Consider the following 26,568-nt stretch of genomic DNA (forward strand, 5'->3'; position numbering starts at 1 on the left):
TGTAAGGGTGGAGCAATGAGTGGACCTGTCTGTTGGAACACCCATGTGTCTGGATTAGGCAGCATGTAGACCCAACTGTCGGGATGGAGCAGCATGTGGACCTAGCTGTCGGGACAGAGCAGCAAGGGGACCTGAGTGTCGGGATGGAGCAGCATGTTGACCTGGCTGTCGGGACAGAGCAGCAAGAGTTCCCAAGTGTCGGGATGGAGCAACTTTGTAACCTTTCTGTTGGGACAGAGCAGCAAGAGTATAAGAGAAAGAAAAGGAGGCGCAACACCTAGTGCATTACCCGTGGTCACCATATAAAATGTTTTATTAAAATGCCAAATGCATAATCACAGACGAGAAGAATGTATAATCGCATTAAAAGATTCCACCACAGATGGAATGGAACACGTCCTTGTAGATGAGACCGCTATCGTGTTTCGGGAGTCAAGCTCCCTTCATCAATGGAACACGACCTTGTAGATAAGACCGCTAACGCATTTTGGGAGTCAAGCACCCTTCATCAGCTCTGATAAAGGTGGCTTGACTCCCAAAACGCGTTAGCAGTCTCATCTACAAGGACGTGTTCCATTCCATCTGTGGTGGAATCTTTTAATGCGATTTCACATTCTTCTGATCTGTGAGTATGCATTTGGCATTTTAATAAAACATTTTATATGGTGACCACGGGTAATGCACTAGGTCAGTGATGGCGAACCTTGGCACCCCAGATGTTTTGGAACTACATTTCCCATGATGCTCAACTGCACTGCAGAGTGCATGACCATCATGGGAAATGTAGTTCCAAAACATCTGGGGTGCCAAGGTTCGCCATCACTGCACTAGGTGCATCCCAGTTGGAGTTCCCTGCCTGAGGAGAGCAGCACGCCGGTCTTCCCCTTCGGAGTGAGCGCTTGGCTGAATTGATTGTTTGGCTAGAGCAGCAAGAGTACCCAAGTGTCAGAATGAAGCAGCGAATGTACCTAGCTGTTGGGACAGAGTAGCAAGTGGACCCGGCTGTTTGGACAGAGCAGTGAGTAGACCTGCCTGTTGGGAAGGGGTAGCGAGTAGAGCCGGCTGTTGGGACAGAGTAGCAAGTGGACCCATCTGTTGGAATGGAGCAGCAAGTGGATCCATATGTTTGGACGGAGCAGCAAGTGGACCCATCTGTTGGGATGGAGCAGAAAGTGGACCCATCTGTTGGGATGGAGCAGCAAGTGGACCCATCTGTTGGGATGGAGCAGTGAGCTGACCCGACTATTAATAAAGCCCCGTACACACGATCAGATTATCGAACGATCTGTCGCCCGTTTTTTGTGGCATGCTAGTCTGATGTGGAAAGTGAAGAGGTTATTTTCATACAAATTTTCCCGTACGACAGAATTCTACTCCAGAAGTGATGTCATGTGTTGAAATGCTTTGTATGTGTTCTTTCGTCTCTGAGCATGCCTAGTCTTGCTCATAAGATTTTTCCCTGTCGAAATCTGTACTAATGAGACGAAAATTGGACGTGTGTTGATGGAGGACAAAAATTTTATAGCCTGCACATCAGGATTTTGTCAGCCGAAGAGTCGGCTGTCGAAAGCATCATACTAACAATCCGAAAATCGTCAGATCGGTCGTCGGACGAAATTCCCCTTCCGAATTTCTTATCGTGTGTACGGGGCTTAAGGAGGAACAATTGGGCCTGGCTGTTTCATAGTAGGTAAGGTTGAATAAAGACAATATTCCATCCAGTTCAACCTGTGTATTGTTGGGATGGAGAAACCAGTGGACTTGGCTGTCGGTCAGTCCGGTGGTCCAGAACGGAGCCTGTGGTCAGGATAGAACAGCCAGTGAATGAAGCTATTTTGCTCTAATGCTTATACTGCATAGAGGAAGTATAGGTGGCTTCGATATGGACATCTAATAAAAGCTACTAACTAGTGAAGACATCATAGTTCAGTATAAGATCCTGCAAGCATTATCAAGCTTCAGGTTTCTAATAATAGTGCCAGTAAAGCTTTCATCTACTAGTTTTACATACATAGGCTATCTAGCAATGTGATCCCCCCAGCTACAGGAAGCAAAGAGTCCAGAGACCTCAAGCAAATCCTACAGAGTACTACACAGAGCTGTGCTTTGTGGGTATTTAGCTGCACACAGCAAAAATGAAGCATTAGTCATGCCTTATTGAAAGGATTTGAGTGAATATGAATATAGAGGTCTGAGGATGCAAAGCTTACACTGGTGATGGTAAAGCCTAACTGCTGTTATACGATATTAATGGCTCGTTTCCACTGAGCTCTCTGGTACGGTTCGGTACGGTACGCTATTTATGCCGTTTCCATTATGAATGGTACCCTAATTCCGAACCGTACCGTACCACTTTTTGGTACCCTTTCGTTGGGGTACCAAGCACATTAGACCCATACCAACAGGGTGGAGCTACACTCTGCAGAACTTTGATTGGTTGACAGAGAATCGTCTATCACAGCTTTCCTGCTACACCACGCCTATTATGAAAGGGTACTATTGGCAGTGGAAACGCAATGTGTACCGTGTCGAACCGTACCGTACCGTACTGAACCGAACCGTACGGTACGGTACGGTTCGGTTCGGTTCGGTACGGTACGGTACACATTGCGTTTCCACTGCCAATAGTACCCTTTCATGATAGGCGTGGTGTAGCAGGAAAGTTGTGATAGACGATTCTCTGTCAACCAATCAAAGTTCTGCAGAGTGTAGCTCCACCCTGTTGGTACGGGTCTAATGTGCTTGGTACCCCAACGAAAGGGTACCAAAAAAGTGGTACGGTACGGTTCGGAATTAGGGTACCATTCATAATGGAAACGGCATAAATAGCGTACCGTACCGAACCGTACCAGAAAGCTCAGTGGAAACGAGCCACACCTATCACAGTGTCTATAGACTGATCTTTATTAATGCAAGCCTGATCTGCCAGTGTGGCATTATTTGTGGTATATGATATGAGAATATTCTTTATGGCTTAGCCTTTCAGGACAAAGCTGGGAGGTTTAGCTATTGATATGTTATTGCATTTATGTAGCCTTCAGTGCAGAAACTGGAGGGTTTAGCTAGTAAATTCAGTGAAAGCCGACGACAAGCTACAAAGTGCATTCACTATAATTGTGCAGCAATCAAATTCGCTTTGATCATACACGCAGCGTGTTGTGCTATAGTCTAAGGTGAAGGTGTCATCCGAACTTCCAGGATCCCGTCATCACTTTTCCTTCAGGTGAGGCACAAGTACAGCCAGCATCCATCTCTTTCCAAAGACACTTGTCAAGTTGTCAGCCCAGCGGATGGGGCTGGCTTCTGCTCCTGGGCTCTGGTGACAGGCCGGTCCCCTGGATATGAGCAGCAGCTGGTGAGAACAGAAGGCAGCACAGGCTATACCCACCCCAAACCAGAGATAAAGCATGAGGATGGCCAACATTTCCGAGCTGAGAAGAGAACCTGCAGACAGAGACAGAGACAGGCTATTGACTGGCCAAGAGGGTGGACATCATGGTGGAGGACATGGGGATGGTGCGGACAACCAGGTGTTGTTAGATGAGAGAGCTTTAGGATAGACCATAGTCAGGAACAAAGACAGAGGGGGGGGGCGGGTTGTGAAAAGATGAGACAGACATGACAGACGGCATTCAGAGCCAGGACCAACCTCTCCTACCCCAATTCTATAAATAGAGGTCGGTTCTTGGCTGGGTCCCCATGTGTCATTGTCATATGAAGGCACAAAACTGGGGCAGCGTTTATCAATGTCACAGAACACAAGGCGATTTAACTGTTTCTATCCCTAGCACTGGTGAGAGTATATCTAAACCCTCCCTACATGTGGGTTTGATGTTTAATCTGTACTTTTCACAGCAGAAGCTTTTATCTTGCTAAAATACACTTCCAAAACATCCTTGTAAGTAATTCTCCAATCTCTACAAATTAGATGAATAAACAGATGATTTGATTGTACCATCTGCTTCTGCGTCATATCTAGAAAACATAATTACATTTACACATAGATGTTCTGGAAACTGAAGCGGATAAGCTAGATATGAAAGAGGATTAACACAAGTTAGCTGCTGTGACTATCACTGATGGCTTAGTCTCACTCCTGACTTCTGCCTTCACCCTAGAATCGGATCTTTACTTATATTGGCAGGAGAGCGAGGGTAATGCAGGGTTTTTAATTATTCATGAAAACTGAACCTGACCACATCTACACTATATTAGTATTGGGACGCTTGACTTTACACACACATGAACTTAACTGGCCTGCACAGAGTCCTGACCTCGACAATTTCATGCTCCCAACTTTGTGGGAACAGTTTGGGGATGGCCCCTTCCTGTTCCTGCATGACTGTGCACCAGTGCACAAAGCAAGGTCCATAAAGACATGGATGAGCGAGTTTGGGGTGGAGGAACTTGACTGGCCTGCTCAACCCGATAGAACACCTTTTGGATGAATTTGAGCGGAGACTGCAAACCAGGCCTTCTCGTCCTGACCTCACAAATGCGTTCTGGTAGAATGGTCAAACATTCCCATAGACACACTCCTAAATCTTGTGGACAGCCTTCCCAGAAGAGTTGAAGCTGTTATAGCTGCAAAGGGTGGGCCAACTCAATACTGTATTGAACCCTTCGGACTAAGACTGGGATGCAATTAAAGTTCATGTGCGTGTGAAGGCAGGTGTACCAATACTTTTGACAATATAGTGTAGTTTACTATGCTTCAGTTAGGAATGAACACAGGAGCGAGTGATACAAATCACTCACTGTGTTCATTCAGAAAGGGAAGGGGCTGGTAAATGTTTCACTATCACTGATGACTTATGCCCCGTACACACGTGCAGATTATCTGAAGACCTTTGTCTTCAGATTTACCTTTTCTATGTAGTGCAAGGGCCTGCCGGATTGCATACAAATTGAAAGTGTTTAGGTTTGACCTCATATTATATGGTTTTGGTAAGTCTACAGACAAAAGTCTTCAGATAATCTGCACGTGTGTAAGGGGCATTAGTCTCAGTCCTGACTTCTGCCTTCACCCTAGAATCGGATCTTTACTTATATTGGCAGGAGAGCAAGGGTAATGCAGGGTTTTTGAAACATTTATCGGCCCCTTCCCTTGCTCTCCATCCTAAAACATCCCCCCGCAGAAGCCAGCGGGAGAGGAGAGTAGAGAAGGGAAGCTGGCAGCACTGGGGGGGAGGTGGGGGAAGATGAGCGCCAGGAAGCAGGGGAAGCTGACACTGCACAGGTTGATTAGGATTTGCCCAGGCACATCCGGCACACCCTGTCTATGGATTTAAGGAAAGTTTTATTTCTCCTTCTGAGAGGCACAAATCCTAGTACTGATAATCTTTGTCTTGGTGCTGATGCTAGAGCCTTAAGCTTCGTACACACAACGAAAAACCTCGTCTGACATAAAACATCTTCGGAGGTGATGTAATGTATTGTAATGTATTCTTTCCTTTCTGAGCACGTGTAGTCTTGATTTTTTTCAGACGAAAACTGTACTGAATTAACAAGAATCGTACAATCTGATATCACACAAGAAACAATTTTTTGTTTGTCCCTTCTGATAATTTTGGATTACCTGTCATCATCGGCTCTTGAAAGCTGTGTAATAATAATCAGATTATCGTACGATCGCTTCGAAAGTGGTCTTTTTCCTTCGATTTTCTGATCGTGTGTACTAGGCTTTAGGGTGCATTGTCTGGCATAGTCCAAGTGCCGGTTCATGCTAGCGCGATGCCAGACATTGCATGTGATTTGCACCGCATTGCTGTGCAGATCACATGAGATGTCTGTGCAATCCAAATTCAGCCATACAGATTGTATGGCTGAATTTGCTTTGCATTTGGAGCAAAATGGTACCGGACCCTTTTTTTTGGTCCGCACTGGAATCGGATCACATAGGGGTTCACATCGCTGATTCCCACATCACGCTAGTGTGAACCGGCAATATTGCTGTAATACAACCAGAAAACATCAGTCTTTCTAGTAAAAAAAATATAGTACCTAGTATGAGTGCATACGGAACCAATATAATAAAGTAGCAAAAAGTTGTTTGCACCAGGGCTTCACAGAATTTAGGGCCCACTACATACTATGATGGCATTTGGATGGTGAGACTGTTGTGAAGCTGTACCCAGATTATGCACGCTGAAGTATTCACATATTCCAAATAAGCATTTTCAAGCTTTTAATCACCTCTGTAGCTGCAGGTATTGTGGAGAAATTCATTTTCAAAATTCCTAAAAGAGGCACTGAAATCACAACTCCTTTTCATTTATTTTCTATGGTGAGCAGAATTTATGCAGCCTGGCAGCCCTTAACACCACACAGCAGGTGCTTTAAACTGTTACAAATAATCTGAAAATAAATTGTGCCCCTTGGTGATGAATTTCTTCCCAATACATGCTGCTAAGGAAGTCAGTGAGGTAAAATATCCCTAAAACATACAAGAAACCCTCCACAATTTCCAACCAACAGAGCAATATGCTCTGATGTTCTATATCCTGACAGCCGCCAAGCAGGTGATCGTGAGGGCATGGTTGTCCAACAGGTTACCGATAGCTAAGATTACCTCCTGTATGCAATGGGTTCTGATTAACCACTTCAGCCCCGGAAAGTTTTACCCCCTTAATGACCAGGCCATTTTTTTATGATTTGGCACTGCGTTGCTTTAACTGACAATTGCGCGGTCGTGCGACGCTGTACCCAAATACAATTGATGTATTTTTTTCCCCACAAATAGAGCTTTCTTTTGGTGGTATTTGATCACCTCTGCAGTTTTTTTACGCTATAAACAAAAAAAGAGCGTCAATTTTGAAAAAACACCAATATTTTTTACTTTCTTCTATAAAACATTCCCAATAAAAAAAAATTAAAAAAATCTATTTTTTTTATCGGTTTAAGCCAATTTGTATTCTGCTACATATTTTTGGTAAAAAAAAAATCCCAAAAAGCGTATAATAATGGGCTTGCGCAAAAGTTATAGCGTTTACAAACTGCGGGATAGATTTATGGACTTTTTATTTTATTTTTTTAATTTTTTATTAGTAATGGCGGCGATCAGCCTGTGACAAATCTGACATTTTGTGACATTTTTTGGGGACCAGTGACATTAATGCAGTGATCAGTGCTAAATAATATGCACTGTTACTGTATAAATGACACTGGCAGGGAAGGGGTTAACACTGTGGGTGATCAAGGGGTTAAATGTGTTCCCTATATGTGCTTACTAACTGTGTGGGGGATGGATTGAACAGAGGCACAGAGAGATCGGTGATTCAGCTTAGCTGAATCACACGATCTTTCCCTGCCTCTCTGACAGGGGAGCTGTCTTGCATTGTTTACATACCAGACGGCTCTCCTGTCAGTTTTGCCGAAAATCGCGGGAGGCTGGCGGCGATCGAGCCTGCTCCTCCCGCAGTCTGCCTCCCACAGTGTCTAATCACAGCGGGAGCGCGATCACGTAGATCTACATGCTTATGCGCAGCCGAACCGCCCTGCTGCAGTAAATCTCGGCAAGTGGCTAAATAAGTCTCACAGACAGGTAAATTACAGGGCACCACGAGGAAATGTAGTCAGATCTGGGACCCCTGGATTTCTCACTGTCTTCCAGGAAATTTTGACCGCTGACTCATTGAACTCTGAGCTGCAGGGTTGATGACCGAGACCCCAGTGTAGAGACACGGAGCGCCCCTGATCATCTCTACCTCTTTCTCCCTTCTCCTCCCCTACCCTTCTCTTCTTCTTTATACCTTCTGTTAATCTCTATACTTCTGTTGTTTTTCCGGTGTCTTTCAGTAACTTTAGATACTTTATTATAAGAGTTAGTCCATGATCTGGGCCTCCGATTACCAGTACGGTCATAAGCCGCTCCCGTAAATAATCTCACTGTGAATCTCTGTTTGTTTGACTGTTCACAAGGCTGACGAGTCTTCTTGTCCCTTCGCATTTGTAATTGTACACTTCAGAGTTCCTTGATGCAATTCTGGTTGTTTTATGTGAACTTCTCTGAAGTGCTTTGTTGTAATTGTGCATTTATACAGAGGGTATAGAAAAGAATCCCACCCCCTTTTAAAATAATCACATTTTGTTGCTTTGCAGCTCTAAACACAGACACAGGTTTTGTTATAGACTCCATTCACACTAGCGCGACTTGTCAGGCGACTTGGTCGCCTGACAAGTCGCGGTCGGTCGCCCGCCATTGAATAGTACAGGACCCGTTCTAATAGGAGCGACACAAGTCGCTCCGACTTAGAAAAAGGGTCCTGTACTACTTTGGGGCGACCTGGAGGCGACTTGCATTGACTTCGATTATATGAAGTCCGTGCAAGTCGCGCTGAGGTCGCGGTGCACTTCACAGGTCGCCCCACCAAGTCGTGTCGCCGCAGTCTGAATGGGGTCTTATCCAGCTGTATTTACTTGTGCAACATATAACATCCAAGTTAAAGATATAACCCCAACATGTCAGAAATGTAAAAAAAAAAAAAAAAAAAAATCATTGAGTTGGAAAAAGGATCACCCCCCCTTATGTGTTGGAAAAAGGATCACCCCCCCTTATGTCAGTATTTTTTCCGACCACCTTTTGCTTTAATTACAGCCTTTAGACCAGTGTTTCTCAACTCCGGGCCTCACGGCCCACTAACAGACCAGGTTTGCAAGAAAACTGAAATCCATCACAGGTGATATCATTTGCTGCTCAGTGATTGCAGTATTCTAGTCTGCATCTCAACAAGATAATACTTAAAATCTGGCCTGTTAGTGTGGCTTGAGAACCAGAGTTGAGAAACACTGCTTTAGTCTGTTGGGATATGTCTCTACTAACTTTGCACATCTAGATGGGGCCGGGCCGCAACTCTTGTGTATGAATGGACACAGGAAGCTGTGACTCGGCTTGGGTGCCCCCATAGCAAGCTGCTTGCTGTGGGGGCACTCGACAGGAGGGAGGGGCCAGGAGCACAGAAGAGGGACCCAAGAAGAGGAGGATCCGGGCTGCTCTGTGCAAATCCACTGCACAGAGGAGGTAAGTATAACATGTTTGTTATTTTTATTGTAAAAAAAACCTGAGACTTTACGATTACTTTAAGTGGTTAAACTGCCCTCATTTACAGACCGAAGTTCATCCCTTTGATCTAAAAGAACCAAATGATACAATCTTTTTATTTTTTTCTCAGCGCTGAGCAATGTCGATCAGCATTTGCCGGCTGCTATTTTTATTTTCACAACTCTGAGCAAACAAAGGCGTGGAAATACTGGATTAAGATTGTGGGGGGGTCCGATCGAGATTGCGATTTTTTTTTTATTTTTAATAAATTTTTATTTTCCTTTTTACATACAAAATCAGACAAAAAATATAGAGCAGTGTTAATGCAGCTAATTACGTGGATCAAACACTCCAAGGCTTTGCATGAATAGACAGAGAAGAGGAAAAAAAAAAAAGGAGAAGAAAGAAAAAAAAAAAACCAGAAGGAAGTAAAAAAAAAAAAAAAGGGGGGGGGTGATTTTTTTAACGATTAATGGTGCAGCTCTACTTCCAACATGACAATGACACAAAGCACATAGCAAAAATGACCACAGTGATTGAAGGAGAAAAAGGTGTCTGTTTTTATATGGCTTAGTCATAGCCCAGACCTAAACCCCATTGAAAATCTGTGGAATGACTTGAAGACTGCAGTTCACAAACAGTCCCCATCAAATTTAACTGAACTTTAGCAGTTCTACAAAGAAGAGTGGGCAAATATTGCAGTCTAGATGTGCAAAGTTAGTAAAGACATATCCCAACAGACTAAAGGCTGTAATTAAAGCAAAAGGTGGTCCAACAAAATACTGACACGGGGCGTGATCATTTTTCTAACTCTGATACATTTTTTATTTAGGGAGGCTGGAGAAAAAAAGAGCAAACCTTAGACAGAGGGCCGGCATGACTGGGTCAAAAGGAGTTTGGGCATAGGAGGAGTCAGGATAAAATAATTGGGATTGGTAGAAGCTGGGAGTAGGTGTGGCTTCACTGGGAAGGGCACATGGGAAGGGGTTCGGACCAACGTTAGGGAAAAAACATGGACGGGACAACTTCCCACCCTCCCTCCCATAGGGTTATGGTTTCTATTGCGGTTGTTCTTGGTCTTTTTTCTGTATTTCAGAGGTCACGGAGCTGGGGCATTCATGTCATAGCCGCTCGCGGGGCACGAGGTCCTTGGATGCGTTATTATTTCTGGCAAAAGGTACATTTTAAGGGACCCGTCTTAGGTATGGCTCCCATTATTCTGGCTGGTGGTACCTGCAATGTTGGTTTGTTTCAGAGTCGGTGCTCTCTGCGGCTGGAGGCCAAAAATGGTGATTACGCAGGTACTTGTAGTGCATGCCCATAAGGACCTTGGGGGCCATTGAATACTGTCTGATGTTCATATGTTAACCACTTTACCACCGGAGGATTTTGCTGTCTTACGTCTGGGCCACTTTTTGCGATTCGGCACTGTGCTACTTTAACTGACAATTGCGCGGTCATGCAACGCCGTACCCAAACAAAATTTTCGTCCTTTTTTGCCCACAAATAGAGCTTTCTTTTGGTGGTATTTGATCACCTTTGCGATTTTTACTTTTTGCGCTATAAACAAAAAAATAGCGCCAATTTTGAAAAAATAACAATAATTTTCACATTTTTTTATATGAAATTCCCCCCAAAAAAATGTAAAAATCAAAATTTTTTTATCATTTTAGGCCAATTTGTTTTCTGCTACATATTTTTGGTAAAAAAAATCACAATAAGCGTATTTTGATTGGTTTGCGCAAAAGTTATTGCGTTTAGTAACTAAGGGAAAAATTTCTGTCGTTTTTGGTGTTTTTTTTTTTAACGAGTAATGGCGGCGATCTGCGATTTTTTTTGCGGGACTGCGACATTGCGGCGGACAGATCGGACCCTTGATTGACATTTTTGACACTTTTGGGGGTACCAGTGACATTACTACAGTAATCAGTGCTATAAATATGCTCTGTTACTGTAAAAATGACACTGGCAGGGAAGGGGTTAATTTTATTGGAGAGGGAGGGGTTAATGTATGCCTGGTGCTTACTGACATGTGTGGGGGGAGGTGACTGAGTGACACAGGGACAGATCGCAGGTTCAGCTAAGCTGAATCCTGCAATCTGACCCTGCCTGTCACTTAGGAGATCCGCCCGCTTTGTTTACACAAGTAGGCGGATCTCCAGACTCGATTCCCAGACGATCGTGGAAGAGCAGCGGCGATCGCCGCTGCTCCTCCCCTGGCCCGACTCCCGCTGTGACTGAATACAGCGGGAGCGAGCCTCCGGCGGCGCGCGCGCGCCGCCGAGAGAGGGGAATGTCTGGCGACGTAGGTCTACGTCGCCAGACGTTATCGAACCATTTTGCCGCAGTAGAGCTCTAGTGAGCAGCGGTAAAGTGGTTAATATGTTTAATATGTTATTTATATTTGGTCAATAAAAGGCTTCTATGGCCATTAAATTCCAGTCTGTGTAATTTCTGGGCATTTTAGGTTAAGTGGTCGGTGGAGTGGGGGTCAGGCAGTCTGGTAAAAACCCTCTTTTGTACCCTAGTCATGTGGTGTATGTTGGTGGTACAGTATATCTTTCACTTTGATGTTATAAATTGCATTAGAAAAGACAGCTCCATAAAACAGGAAGGAGGGAAGGTGGAGTAATTCTTTTCTATACCCACTGAATATATATATAAAAAAATACAAATATTGAATATGAAAAAAATAATTCTAAAACCAGCCCTCTCTGAAAAAAGCCCCACACTCACCTCTCCAGCTCCATGTAGTGCTAATTATTTCATTCAGCTTGTTAAGAGTTTGTAAATGCTTTCCATGCATAGTCTGGGTAAATGTGCCCTTGAATGATCTTGCCTCCCTAAAGATGTTTCAGAATGTCAGGAGACCCCTTGTTATAAAAGATATCTAAACCCATAACAAAAAGCAAATTGGCCAGCTCCATGGCTCCCTGCACTTCAGCGTTGTCTGTCTCTAGTTTTCACCTGGGATACGGGGTCTGTGCAGTGCTGTACATTGCTTCTGTAAGTCAACACATCAGACTCTATTCCCTATATCCCAAAAGCTGTAGGTAGACGGGAGTGGGGATTACAAAACTTGCTAACCAATGTCTCGCTGCCACAGGCTGTCTGGTTTTAAACTCTTCCTTTTGCATCCTCCTATATTTCCTAACAATTATGTTATTCTTTTCCTGCTGATTTTGTTAACTTTTTTAGTGGGAGAAGTTACCTATTAACGTGTAGAAGCACATGGGATCAATTATTTTAGAATTTTTCGGGCATTTTTCATGCACTGTTTAATCGTAATCCATTCTTGCCTACTCATCAGAACTACAGTGTTATATTTTCTTCTGGGAAATACAAAAAATTAAGTGATAGGTTTAGGCGTTGCGTTTTTCTTTCCAGCAACCAAGGGTTGCAGGAAAGAAAATGGCTAGATTCCCCCATCAACACAGACAGTGGGGGGGATCCCAGACGGGAGAACACAGTGATTATTGCTAGCGGCTGTAACAGCCGCTAGCAATAATCGCATATAAAATCCGACAGGCTGGTTGTCCATCCATCGATCAACTTGGGTACATTCATATGAAGAGACAAGGACTCACTGCTCAAGGTGGTGTAATTGCCTGATGACTCACACAGGTGCATGCCCCGGCTCGCCTCCGTGAAAACTTGATAAAAGAAAAGGAATTGGCAGCACTCCAGGTTGAGTCAAAATCCAGATTTATTGACTGGACATCCAAATTATGACAATCGTGACAAGGTAGACGCGTTTCACACACTGACTGTGTGCTTAATCATTACGATTAACCTGGAGTGCTGCCAATTCCTTTTCTTTTATTGGGTACATTCATCCTGCCCATCAATTGATCAACTTGGGTACATTCAGCCCACCCATACGTAGTTCAAATTTCAGCCGTTACCTGCTGAACTGGTTGAGATTCAAACTGTCTATGGCCGGCTTTAGAAACCTTCACAAGCTACAGTTTGTTTAAAATGCAAACTGAATCCTTTTTTGTTACTAAAGCTGGTCATAGACGGTTCGAATTTCAACCAATTCAGCAGGAACCGGCCGAAATTCAAACTGTGTATGGGCAGGCTGAATGTACGTAAGCTGATCAATTAATCAACTTGGGTACAATCAGCCTGCCTGATTTTACATGCGATTATTGCCACTAGCAATAATCACTGTGCTATCTCGGCAGGGACGTCTACCCTCGCCCCCTACTGGGAAAACACAATGGCTCAACGGGAGGGATTCACCCATCAACACTGTCTGTGTTGATCGGAGAATCAAGAAATTTCCTTTAGAAAATCACGATGTCTATGTCCTGCTTTAGGTAGTGGGATGCCCACTTGGGCTTTTTTGTTTTTTTTTTCCCTGCCCTGGTGCCAATTAAATCTTACAATGGCCATTATTAGATATACCCAGACCAGAGCATCCTCCGACTTCTACACCCACAGCCTGGGTTTATCTCAATAGAAGAATTGCCCATTCCTAATTTCTGACCTGAGAAGAAGCGTGTGACAGATAGAGGCAACAGTCTGAGGAAGGCCAAGGGCTCGGAGAAAGACAGGGAGAAGTTGCTTGAGATGTAGCCAAGTCCTACCACCATGGAGTGGAAACAGCTGCAGGAAGCATGGAGGCAGAACAAGACAAAGCTGCGCAGATTGCTGCGACTAATACATGTCCCGGTAAAGAAGCAGTGGTGTTCCTGGTCCCCCAGCACTCGCACACATATCCAGCAGAATGGTTTATCTGCCGCTTCAGCCTCTCCGCCATGTCCACCGGTAGCCGGGCTCTTCCAGATGACCAAAATGTAATTCCCAACAACATTGATAAGAAAAAAGAAGAACACCGATGAATGAAGGAGGCCAGAGAGTGTTAAAGAGTGCCCATCGCACATGCTTGGGAGGAAGAAGAAGATTTGGAGACAGAACGTCACAGCAAGGAGACACAGGAAGTAAAATGGGGCCATTAGATTTAGTATATGCAGGAGAAGCATGACGTAGAGAACAGCCCCAGCATGGCAGGAGGTTTGCCGACACAGTAAACTCAGCCTGCAGGGAGCATTAATATCCAAGTTTTGGACAGACCACCAGAGTGACCAATGTTCCTAGGCAGGGGACAGAAAAAAAGGAGATTAATACCAACCTACAAGAGGACTTGTCACACTTGCACAGGCCACTTTGCCATCCTGTGTCTTGCTGCACAGTAATACAAAAGGATTACAGGTAACTATTAGCTTGTATTTATTAACATATCCTTCTAGTACATATCTGTTTTTGACACAGGCACACTTTAATGGTAACATTGCCATTAACTGCATGGTACAGTATAAGACACAGGATAATGTGAAACTACCAGTGACTGTCCCTTCCTAAAATTAAGGCCGGTTCGAATCTCGGCCGTCTCAACAGGAACCGGCCGAGATTCGAACCACGTGTGGGCAGGCTAAATGTACCAATTTGATTAATTTATCAGCTTGGGTGCAACCAGCCTGCCGGAATCACTTGCGATTACCGGTAGCCGCTAGCAATAACCACTGTTTTCTCCTGGAGGGGACGGCTCCCCCCCCCCCCCCAACCGGGAGAAGACATTTGCTTGGCAGGAGGGATTCCCCTATCAACACTGTCTGTGTTAATGGGGAAATTGTGCAAATCTCTTTGTAGTTACAGAAAAGAAATCGCACCGTCTATAGCCGGCCTTACTTGGAGACCCATCTTCTTCTATTGCAGCCATCATGGCTACTGGTGAAGCTTGAAGCTGAACTCCAGGCAAACCACTAAAACATTAAAATTAAATATATACATGGCACCTGTTTTACCTGCTAAATTATATGAATTTTGGTCCACTAAATCCTGGGATTTACAGAGCCCTGCCAGGCAGCACAACCAGCCTGGAAACCTGACTTTCCATTACTGCCTATAGGACTTATTGGTCACAATCAACTTGACTTGTTCTGCTATACTAAAGACATTTTGGAACTTATCCAAGCCACTTCTTTGGTTCTAATGAATGTCAGGAACACACAACAGGTAGCAAAGACACCTTGAAGAGGTTGTAAACCCCTGGACGAAAAAAAAACCCGTAAGACCAAGGCATAATGAGCTAGTATGCATCGCATACTAGCTCATTATGAAATATCTACCTCAGAACAAAGCCCTTCCAGTGGCGCTTGCTCACCGCTGAGACGGCTGACCTCTTCCTTGGTGTTTCTTCCTGGTTCGCAGGCTCTGGTACTATGAGTGGCCGGAGCCCTGATGACGTCACGGGCTCTGAAGGTCCGGAACGATAAGCTGGACCTTCAGCGTGCATGCGCAGATGACGTCATCAGCTGCATGCAGTCTGAATATCTCCTAAACTGTGCAAGTTTAGTAGATATTTACAGTACCTACAGGTAAGCCTTATTATAGACTTAAGTGTAGGTACAAGTGGTGTAACAAAGTTTACAACCACTTTAATCCAATCGCAATGGAAAGGCAGATGTTATTGTTCAAGAACAGGATGGGAGTAGTGTTAATTTTTGTTGACAAAAACATTTTCATCATCATTTTCCTCAGCTGCATGTTTTCAGTGATAAAAACTAAACGAAAATAAAATTTGTTGAAAACTATGAGAAAATCAATTCCAATTTTCGTCAGTAAACGAAAAAGGAACGAAAATGTGAGGGAGGGAGGGAGGTTCACCCACCTGAACTGCCCCTTTCCTCTGAGCTTTGCATATCTGTTATAGCCCCAGCTCCCTGCCAAGGTGTATTGTCAGAGACGTAGACTCCCTCTGTCTGCCTGCTGCCTGGTAGTTCTGGAACGATGCCCTGCAAACCACATGGTGAGTGTTTCCTATCCCAGCAAGGTAGCAATGCTTAGCTCTGTGTAAAATAACGCATTCAAGTTCTCTGCCCTATGCACCCCCTCACTCCCATATACTTCCCCATCCCACAACAGCAAAAACCATCCCCACTACGGTATTAGCTTTTCACCTCAGGAGTGTATAATGAGTTTGGAAATTCTAGATGCATTACAATTTAACCACCTCCCACCCACCGTATAGTAAAATGACGATGGGTGGGATCTCCTCTTGTTCTGGGACGACATCATATGACGTCGCCCCAGTGTCACCGCTCTCATGCACCGTGTCCCGCGGCTCTTTGCCCATGTGAACAGCTGTGTCCAATTACAGCCAATCACATGTAAACACAGAAGTGACGTTTATCAGCTCTCCTCTTCTCACACTGACAGAGTGTGAGACGAGGAGAGTCGATCAACAGCATCTCCTCGCAGGGGAGACTGTACAGGTAATCAGGGAACTGATCATCAGTGCCCTAATTACAGTGCAGCACCAACAGTGCCCAGCAAGTGATGCCAGTCTGTGCCAGTCAGTGCTGCCTTTCAGTGCCTATCAGTACTGCCTCATCAGCGCACATCAGTGAAGGAGAAACATTACTTATTTACAAAATTTTCTGACAGAAACTAAGAAAAACTAAATTTTTTTTCAAAATGTTTGGGCTTTATTAATTTTTTAGCAAGAAAAAAAACCAAAAACCCAGCGGTAAATAAATACCTCCAAAAGAAAGCTCTATTTGTGTGAAAAAAAATGATAAAAAATGTATTTGGGTACAGCATTGCATGACTGCACAATTGCCATTCAAAGTGTGACAGTGCTGACAGCTGAAAATTAGCTTGGGCAGGAAGGCAGTGAAAGTGCCCGGTAGTGAAGTGGTTAAACAGGTTGTAACCATAAGAAAAAAATAAAAAGAGCATGCTCCTTTAACCACTTAAGCCCCGGAAGATTTTACCCCCTTCCTGACCAGGGGGTATTTTGCGATTCGGCACTGCGTGACTTTAACGGACAATTGCGCGGTCGTGCGATGCTGTACCTAAACAAATTTGACGTCCTTTTTTTTCCCAAAAACAGAGCTTTCTTTTGGTGGTATTTGATCACCTGTGCGATTTTTTTGATCATGCGCTATAAACAAAAGAAGAGCGACAATTTTGCAAAAATAACAATATTTTTCACATTTTTTTATATGAAATTCCCCCCCAAAAAAATGTAAAAATCAAAATTTTTTAACATTTTTGGCCAATTTGTTATATGCTACCTATGTTTGGTAAAAAAAATCGCAAAAAGCGTATTTTGATTGGTTTGCGCTAAAGTTATCTCGTTTACTAACAAAGGGAAAGATTTATGTCATTTTTGTTGTTTTTTTTTTTTTAACGCGTAATGGCGGCGATCTGCGATTTTTTTTGCGGTACTGCGACATTGCGGCGGACAGATCGGACCCTTGACTGACATTTTTGACACTTTTGGGGTTACCGGTGACATTACTGCAGTAATCAATGCTATACATATGCACTGTTACTGCAAAATTACACTGGTAGTGAAGGGGTTAACTTTATTTGAGAGGGAGGGGCTGTGTGTGTCCCTAGGGGCGTGATTCTAACTGTGATTGGCTGTCTGTTGAGCTGTAGAAACAGTGATCAACGGTTCTACATAGTAGAACCGTGTGATCACAGTTTCTACACAGGGGAGAATGACAGGCGGCTTGTTTACACTAGCCGTCTGACTTTCTCCCTCTGCAGCAGCGATCGCAGAGTGACCGGCGGACATCGGGTCCGCCGGTCACACGCGCGGGGGGGTCCGTGACCACGCGGGAGCGCGCCTCCGGGGGCACGCGCTCGCTCCCTAGACCCTCACAGGCTAGCGACGTAGCCCTACGTCACTTTGCCTATGAGGGGCTGACTGCCGACATAGATAAGCGTTAGGCAGTCGGCAAGTGGTTAAAGCAGGTTAAACAACATAGTGCTTGTACTTGTCTAATCTGTCTCTTTCTATGCTGTAAAATACCTGGTTGATCCTGCCTGTTCCTATGTCCCTGACACAGCTGCTGATCCATGATACCGTGGTCCGTTTAAGTGTCTCCATCATCCCACTGCGGTAGAGTCTCTCCCCTTCCCTCCCTTCCTGTCAGCTCCTAGTGCGTGAGTGATCTTCTCCCCGCCCCTCCCCTCCTGCTGCTATTAGTAGCTGGCAGTAAAGTCAGAGAGTAGAATTACTGCCAGCCCATATGTTCTAATAAGGTTTACTTCACAGTGTAAATGCTTTTTTCAAATGATGCCGCTAAATACTTTTTTTCAGATCCCCTCTGTGCGGTCACATGACCTCCTGCCGCTCTCCTCCCCCGATCTAAGGACTACAGCGGGAGGGACTGAGCGGAGAGCACAGTGGTCACGTGACCTCCCAGCTGACATCATGGAGGAATCACAGCCCCTCCCGCTGTAGCCCTTAGATTTGGGAGGAGAGCGGTGGGAGGTCACGTGACCGCACAGAGGTGATCTGAAATAAGGTATTTAGCGCCATTATTTTAAAAAAAAACATTCACACTGAGTAGTATACCTTATTAGAACAGAAGGGCTGGCAGTAATCCTACTCTCTGACTTTACAAGCACTTTAACTAAACCCATTCAATTTTAGTAGACTAAAATATAAGAGATTTATCCGTCAACGAAATTACGACTAAAACTAAAATAATTCAGATGAATAAAAGATAAAACTAAAATTGTATTTTAATGAAAAAACTATGACTAACACTAAATCGAAATTTGACGTCAAAATTAACACTAGATGGAAGATGTGAAAGTTCTAGTTACATCACCTCATCTTGGGTGTCAGGAAGACTTCATAAGTGTTCATTCTTCTATTTACGTGGCAGAGTTTATCAAATCGCTGGGGTAGAGTTGTTAAAATGGTATCTCTTTTACGCCTCTTGTGAGCCAGATATCTTTTCAGCCCAAAATGTACACCTCACTATCTTCAGAAGAATCTTGACCTGTGAAATTTTCTCTCCCCTGTTGGACCATATGTTTGTTGAGAGGTCACCTCGTCTCCCCAATGTGTAAAGGTCTTCACATTCCTTACCACACTGTACTACATATGTCGAGTTCCTTTGCTTGTGTTTTGGTAATGGGTCTTTTGCATGTAGAAGCTTCTGTCTCAATGTATTGCTGGACTTGAAAGACACAGAGATGTGATCTTTGGTGAAGATCCTTTGAAGTTTTCTCTTTCGTTCATTGACAGACACAGCTCCTGATCTTCATAACCATTGGGCTATACTGCCCCCTACAGGAGTAGGACACTAGGCAAAAAAAAATCTGGTTACGCTTATGGGAAGTCTCAGGGGGTATACTCCCTCTCCCTGCTATAGATGCTCAGTTTTTTCTGCCTAGTCAGGAGTAAGGACCTAGTTCCTTCCTTTTTCTTTTTAAATATAATTTTTTTCTCCTGGCTTTTTCCTGTGAGATCTACAATCAGCTGCCGGACCGGGTGACGGGCTAGATAATCTAGATCCAGTGGTCACCCCAGTCTGGCCAGTGAGTGCGAGCAGACTTCAGCTCCACGCTAGGTCGGCCGCGACGTAGCCCCACTGGATAGAGGCTGGCCTGCGAGTTAAACGCCTCGCGAGGTCACATACGACCAGGTCTCGACCCAAGTTACAACGTTCCTCCTGGCCGACAGCCCTCCCATTTATATGGAGAGGGGTTCTGTCTGGAGCGGTGCCCACCCACTTCCTGGTATTGTGAGTAGCTGTCCCCCTACTCTCCCTGGAGGGTTTTAGGGTGGACATGGGCCCCTCCTTGGAATGGTCGGACCCCCGAGTCAGGCACTCCCTTTTTATCTGTCCCCAATCCTACCCCCCCATCCACTTATGCTGGGGCTGTTTGGGTGGTCTGGTCCACCTCCTTGGGTGGGGGCAGGGTGCTATACTGGCGATGGGGGCTGGGGGGGTGCGCTACCGGCGACCGGACGATTAGCTGGGACAAGGCCCCTGCAGTCTCTGGACAATCAGATCCGGCTGAGTCGGGGAACGAAAGAGTCCCAGATATGGTGGCTTCATTCTCTCGCGATTTGCCTGGGCAAATCCTCCCCCCCCCCCCCCTTGTATTGGACAGTGGTCACCATGGATGTCAGCCTGTCTGGCTGGGGAGGTGTCCTCGGCAAACATTCTGCTCAGGGGATCTGGACACTGGAAGAGTCCAGTCTACCGATCAATGTCTTGGAACTCAGAGCGATCAGACTGTGTCTGGACCATTTGACAGATCGTCTTTAGGGATGCCCAGTGCGCATTCAATCGTACAATGCTGCAAACGTGGCTTATGTCAATCACACGGGGGGGCACAAGAAGTGTCCTGGCGGCTCTGGAGGTAGCAGGCATTCTAAGGTGGGCAGAACGGTTGGTTCCAGCCCTCTCCGCAGTACACATTCCCGGGGTGCAAATTTGGCAGGTGGTTTACCTCAGTCGGCAGGCGTTGGACCAAGGGGAGTTATCCCTTCATCCGGAGGTGTTTCATCAGTTGTGAATCCGTTAGCGTCTCGGCTCAACAGAAAGGTGCAGAGGTTTGTGGCTCAGTCACGAATCCTCTGGCAGACACCACAGACCCACTGGCGGCTCCGTGGGGTCAGTATCGTCTGAATTACGCCTTCCCTCCTCTCAAGCTTCTGCCAAGACCTCTAAGCAGGATCGAGACAGAAGGGTTCCCAGTCATCTTAGTGGCTCCAGACTGGTCTCGCCAGGCTTGGTACCACGATGTGGTGCGCCTGGTCGCCAACGTTCCTTTGAGGCTTCCTCTCAGGGGGGATCTGCTGTTCCAAGGACCAGTCTTCCATCCTGCTTTACAGTCGCTGGCTTTGACGACTTGGCTGTTGAACGCCAGATGTTGAAGGATAGAGGTTTATCTTAGTCTGTGATTCCTACTCTGTTGAAAGCTAGGAAATCTACTTCTAGGAAGATCTATGATAGTAGGTGGAAGGCATACATTGTGTGGTGTTAGTCTCTTGAGGCTCATCCTCGCTCCTTCTCGATGGCTCGGATCTTGACTTTCCTTCAATGGGGGGTTGAACAGAAATTGGCCTTGAGTACCATCAAGGGCCAGGTGTCGGCTTTGGCCGTCTTCTTCCAATGACCCTTGGCCACACACTCCCTGGTGCAAACCTTTCTTCAGGGTGTCCGACAGTGTGATCTCCGTTGCCGCCTTGGGACCACAAATTGGTGCTTTCGGTCCTCCAGAAGCCTCCTTTTGAGAATCTTCGGGAGATTCCCTTGCTTACACTGTCTCAGAAGGTGGCTTTTTGGTGGCTATTACCTCTGCGTGCAGGGTGTCAGAACTGGCGGCTTTATCCTGTCTTTCACCTTACCTGGTGATTCACAGAGATAAGGTGGTTCATCGCCCCTGTCTGTCGTTCCTCCCAAAGATTGTCTCTGATTTTCATTTGAATGAAGACATTGTGTTGCCTTCCCTGTGTTCCAGGCCTTAAAATCCAAAGGAAATTGCCTTGCATGCCTTGGATGTGGTCCGGGCAATTAGGGTGTACCTGGCAGCTACGGAGTCTTTTAGGAAATCAGACTCACTATTTGTGCTCGTGAATAGGCCTTGGAAAGGGTTGTCCGCTTACTCTGCGACCATTTCCAGATGAATCAGACAGATGTGATTCAGGTCTATTCCATCAAGGGTCAGGTTCCTCCTTTCCCTGTTAAGGCGCACTCTACGTGGGCGCTTAGTGCCTTCTGGGCCTTCTGTCATCAGGCGTCAGTAACGCAGGTTTGCAAGGCGGTCACCTGGTCGCCGGTGCACACTTTCATAAAGTTTTATAAAGTGGATGTGTTGACATCTGCGGATGCTTCTTTTTGCCACAAGGTTTTGTATGCTGCTGTTTAGAGGACCTGATCCTATTCGAGGGTGTATTGTTTTTCTCAGATGGGCTCCAGTTGTTTTGGTTGAGTTCCTGTTGCCTGGTTGGCTACTGTTTAGCCTTGGGCTTTTTTTTTTGCTTTTTCCACCCCTCATGTTTAACACTACTTTGGGACATCCCAAGGGTTATGAAGATCAGGAGCTATGTCCGTCAATGAACGAAAGAGAAAATGGTATTTTTGACTTACCGTAAAATCCATTTCTCTGATGTTCATTGACGGACACAGCCCCCATCCTTTCGTGGAGTTGTAATTCTTCTGACACTGCTTGTAACTAAACTGAGTACCTATACCAGGGAGAGCGTCTATACCCCCTGGGACTGCCCATAGGCATAGCCAGATTCTTTTTCTACCTTGTGTCCTACTCCTGTAGGGGGGGGGGCAGCATAACCCAATGGTTATGAAGATCAGGAGCTATGTTCGTCAATGAATATCAGAGAAATGGACTTTACGGTAAGTCAAAAATCCAATTTTTCCAACACTCTAGCTACATAAGGGATTGTTCATTGTGTTCTGTTTCTCCTCTCTGTTTGATGGTCCTATGTTGTAATTTGACCTTGACAAAAGCCCAATCTGGTTAGCCAAAGACTTTGAAAGCCCTCTTGAAATATTAGTGTTCTTTGACTTTAGACTTTGCGTTGTCTTCACATATAATTCCCTTTTTATTATCTCTACCCGGGTGTTATGACAACAATTCACACCTTCAGACTAAGAATTAACACGTGAAGGCTTCCTCTGACACTAAGGATGAGATTATATAACTAGAACGGGGTGGTTCCACAACTTTCACACCTCCCATCTTGTTCTTGGACAATAACATGTGCCTTTCCATGGTGATTGGATTGGTGTTTGTGCTACCTGTGTAACTATAAATGCTTTCGTATTTTCCTGACACTCATTAAAACTGCAGAAGTAGCTTGTATAAGCTACAAAATGTCTTTAAAATTAGAAGACAAGTCCAGCTGGATGTGACCAACTACTACTACTAGAGAGATGCCATGACCTGGATAAATGAGAACCTTTATTGACACGTTTTATTACTGCAGTTAACACTGTGCAGCCTTAAAGCGGAGTTCCACCCAAAAGTGGAACTTCCGCTTTAGGGAGTCCTGACCCCCCGACATGCCACATTTGGCATGTCATTTTTTGGGGGGGGGGGGGCGGGTACCTAGTTTTGACAGGTACCCGCTCCCACTTCCGCTCGGAGCGCCGCGGCGCCCTGAGCGGAAGTTCTCCTCTCCCCCTCCCTCCCTGCAATCTTCTGGGACACGTCAGAGGTCCCAGAAGATTGCCGGCCAATCACGGCGCGCAGCGCGACTCGCGCATGCGCAATGGGTACCCGGCTGTGAAGCCGCAAACTGTAACAGCCGGGTGCCCACAGCAGTGATGCCGGCGCCGAGGGAGAGGATCGAGGCTTCCGGCGGCCGCATCGCTGGACCGTTGGACAGGTGAGTAAATGGCTGGAACTCCGCTTTAAAGCAGAGTTAAACCCATCGATTTAACAGTTTAAAAAAACAGTACATTCCCGGCATGCTGGGATGGCTAACTGGCACATTGGTTGGGCTCTTAACCAAACTAACCATCCAATGGCTGGTTTCATAACTGATGTGCAGCACCATGGCAGTTGAAGATCAAACAGTAACCAAGGTGGTAGCTTCCTTGGCTGAAAACTATAGGAGTGTTTACTTCCACTTTAAGGGCCGTACACACTGGCTGAATATCAGGCAACATTCAGCCCGTGTGCACCGCAAGCGGTCCGATAGAAGCCGGCTGTTTGGCCAACTTCTGCCATAGTGCATGTCGAAAAAGGTCTGCCAATCAGCACCTGATTAGCGTTCTCAGTCAATGGCAGTGTGTTCTTGCAGGGGGCCCTCACCTTCTGAACACAATAGCTTAGCGGAGGAGGGTTTGCTATACTAACATTGCGTAGTTAGGACAGCGGCTCTATCTTTTTTTTTTTCATTCAGCCCGCTGGGTTGAGCGAAAGGAAAAACTTTTACTGTGTACTAGGCTTTACCTTCGATCTTGCACATTTGCACAGGGTTTTCTTCTATACTGAATTTGCTTACTTGGATTTCACTGTACACTGTGTGCATTAGAACCTGCACCACATCAGACAGAGCCCAACTCATTCCCAGGCTGGAGGACATCCAGCATCATCTAGATCTTGTTTCTACCTCCAGATTGTGACTGGAGAAAAAGAAGACAGATGAAAGGAGAAATAGAAGACAGATGAGCTCATCTTTCACTCTGCTCTCTCCTCCTTGCTCCTTGTTAGCACATGAACTGATTGGCTCTTTCAACTGCTTCTTCCTCTTATACTCCAGCTCTGCTGTACAGGGGCTATACCACAGGCTATACCAGGTCAGATTCAGGTACTTACACTGCTTGCTTTTACACCTACAGTTCAGAGACACTATTGGGTTGGACTATTTCTGTGCAGATGCAAGTCAAAGATGTCTGTTTAGGATCCAGATGTCCATGTTAAAGTGGTTGTAAACCCACCTTGAGAACTTTAACCTATAGGTAATCCTTTAAAGCGGAGTTCCGGCCACAAAAAAAAAATTTCAATGAACATACCCCCGGGACAGTCAGGGCTAGTACATTCCACAATGGCTAGCCTCTGATCTGTCCCAGTTCGCACTTACCTTTTAGAAGAAATACTTACTTTTAAAATTTCTTCTCCAGCGCTGCCATCTCAGGTGTGGGCAGCTTGAAGCCAGCGCGATCCTCTTCCGCGTCCTCTTCCGTCCTCTTCCGTCCCACGATGCACTGCACCGGCCCCGCTGTCACTTCCGGGTCTGCAGCGTCATCCCTGTACAGCTTCTAGGCATGCCCAGAAGCTGTTTAGCAAGGTATGACGCGCCTGAACCGGAACTGACGTCGGGGCCGGTGCAGGTGCATTGATTCCTGGGAGCGATGACGTTCAGTTCCCAGGAATCATTGCAAAGCGGAAGTGACGGCGCGGGCCGTGCGGCCGAGGGAGGAAGTGGAAGGAAGGTGAGTATTTTTTTCTGCAATTACAAGGTAAGTAAAAAAAATAAAAAATCCTAACTATCCATTTCTTTTTCAGGTGAGCTATAGCAAGCGGATGGCCAAAAATCGACTATGTTGATTTTGTGGCCGGAACTCCACTTTAATAAGGCTTACCTATAGGTACTATAGATATCTTCTAAACTTGCACCGTTTAGGAGATATTTACATTGCATGCAGCTGATGATGTCAAGGGTGGCCGTTTCTTCAGAGCCCTGTGCCGTGAACGGCGGCTCCTGCGCGCATGCGCGGGAGTGACGTCACACGGCTCCGGCCGCACATTATGCATCTACTTTGCAGGGGGGAAAAAAATCAGGAAGAGTTTACTTCCTCTTTAAAAGGTCTTTTATAATGTTTTAAATTATTAATATTACCTTTGTTGAATTCTGTTTGCTGATCCCTAATTATAATAAAGAAAACCAACAGGGCAAAATAGGTTTGCAGTCAGAATGTGCGCAATCACTGCGCTGCGCATGCATTGGTACTAGTAGCCTAAATGGTAAGGCTGAAAGCATAACTGTGGCCTGAAAACAAAACATTTCAAGCAGGAAGGTTTTTATATTACAGAAGAGACTTTCTATATATCTTCTGTAACAAAGGCTTCTTACCTTCCCTCTCATAATCTTCTTTACAATGTACACCAAGCTGTGCATGCACAGGAGTTAAATCATTACGCATCGGCCAATTACCATTGTTGAATACCCTGAACCTGGAAAAATCTGGGGAGGAAATGTTGGCTTCAGCGGGGAAGCTTTTAGATGTCACACGGCTAGAGTGAAGCTAAGGTTGGGGACATGGCAGGAACCAGCCGACTTTCAGCCCCCGTGTCTTGTGACCAGCTTCTGTCAAACAAGCATGCTGGAAAACCAGCATCCTATCAGCACTTGCAGCCAATGGCTTGCGAGCGCTGATCAGCGTGTTCTTGCGGGGGATTTGGCAGTCCCAGAGCAGTCCCCCTGTCAGAACACAATAGCTCAGCGGGGCAGATCGCCGCACTAACATCACTTATGTTAATACGGTGATCTGTATTTTTTTCAGTTTGAACAGAAAAAAAAAACGTAGTGTATACCCAGCCTAAAGTGATTATAAGCTCTCATTTTATTTTTTCTATTAAAGTAACAAACATGTTCTATTTATCGGCTCTGTGCAGTTGTTTGCACAGAGCAGCCCAGATCCTCCCTTTCAGGGGTCCCTGGCTGGAGCTTCTGGCCCCTCCCTCCTGTTGAGTGCCCTCACAGCAAGCAGCTTGCTATGGGGGCACCCAAGCCGAGCTCCAGCTTCATGTATCCATTCAGACACGGAGCTACCGTTTGGTCCCGCCCCTCTCTCTCCTGATTGGCTGAGTTTAATTGACAGCAGCAGGAGCCAATGGCGCCGCTGATGTGTCTTATCCAATTTAGGAGGGATGGCTGAGGCACTCATGGACATTGCTGGATAGAGATGGGGCTCAGGTAAGTATTAAGGGAGCTCAGGGGGGCTGCTGCACACAGAAAGTTTTTTTTTATCTTAATGCATATGCATTAAGATAAAAAACCTTTTGACTTTTTAACCCCTTTAAAGCGGAGTTCCGCCTCACCCCTCCAAAAATTAAAAGTCAGCAGCTACACATACTGTATCAATATTAGGACACTTACCTGTCCTGGAGTCCAGCAATGTCATCACCGTCATGGAAACATCGGCTGTCGGGTGTTGCCGCCACCATTGCTGCCATTGCCGATAAGGGAACCCGGCAGTGAAGCCTTGCGGCTTCATGGGCGGGTCCCTACT

At 45.6% G+C, this 26,568-nt stretch overlaps 1 protein-coding gene across 2 annotated transcripts in view; it reads right to left on the reverse strand.

Annotated features, from left to right (window-relative positions):
- Positions 1-2,912: 2,912 nt before the first annotated feature.
- ZDHHC22 (zDHHC palmitoyltransferase 22) overlaps positions 2,913-26,568 on the reverse strand; it is a 36,294-nt gene continuing 12,638 nt past the window's right edge. For both annotated transcript variants that reach the window (XM_082242832.1, XM_082242831.1), the window contains exons 2-3: positions 13,533-14,139; positions 2,913-3,444 (exon numbers count right to left, since the gene is read on the reverse strand). In XM_082242832.1, coding sequence (XP_082098958.1) covers positions 3,209-3,444; positions 13,533-14,028 — 732 coding nt within the window. In that variant the 5' untranslated portion in view covers positions 14,029-14,139 and the 3' untranslated portion in view covers positions 2,913-3,208. The remainder of the gene's footprint in view (positions 3,445-13,532; positions 14,140-26,568) is intronic.

This window comes from Pelophylax lessonae (genome assembly GCF_965119305.1).
Source record: "Pelophylax lessonae genome assembly, chromosome: 13".
In the NCBI taxonomy this organism is placed as follows: domain Eukaryota; kingdom Metazoa; phylum Chordata; class Amphibia; order Anura; family Ranidae; genus Pelophylax; species Pelophylax lessonae.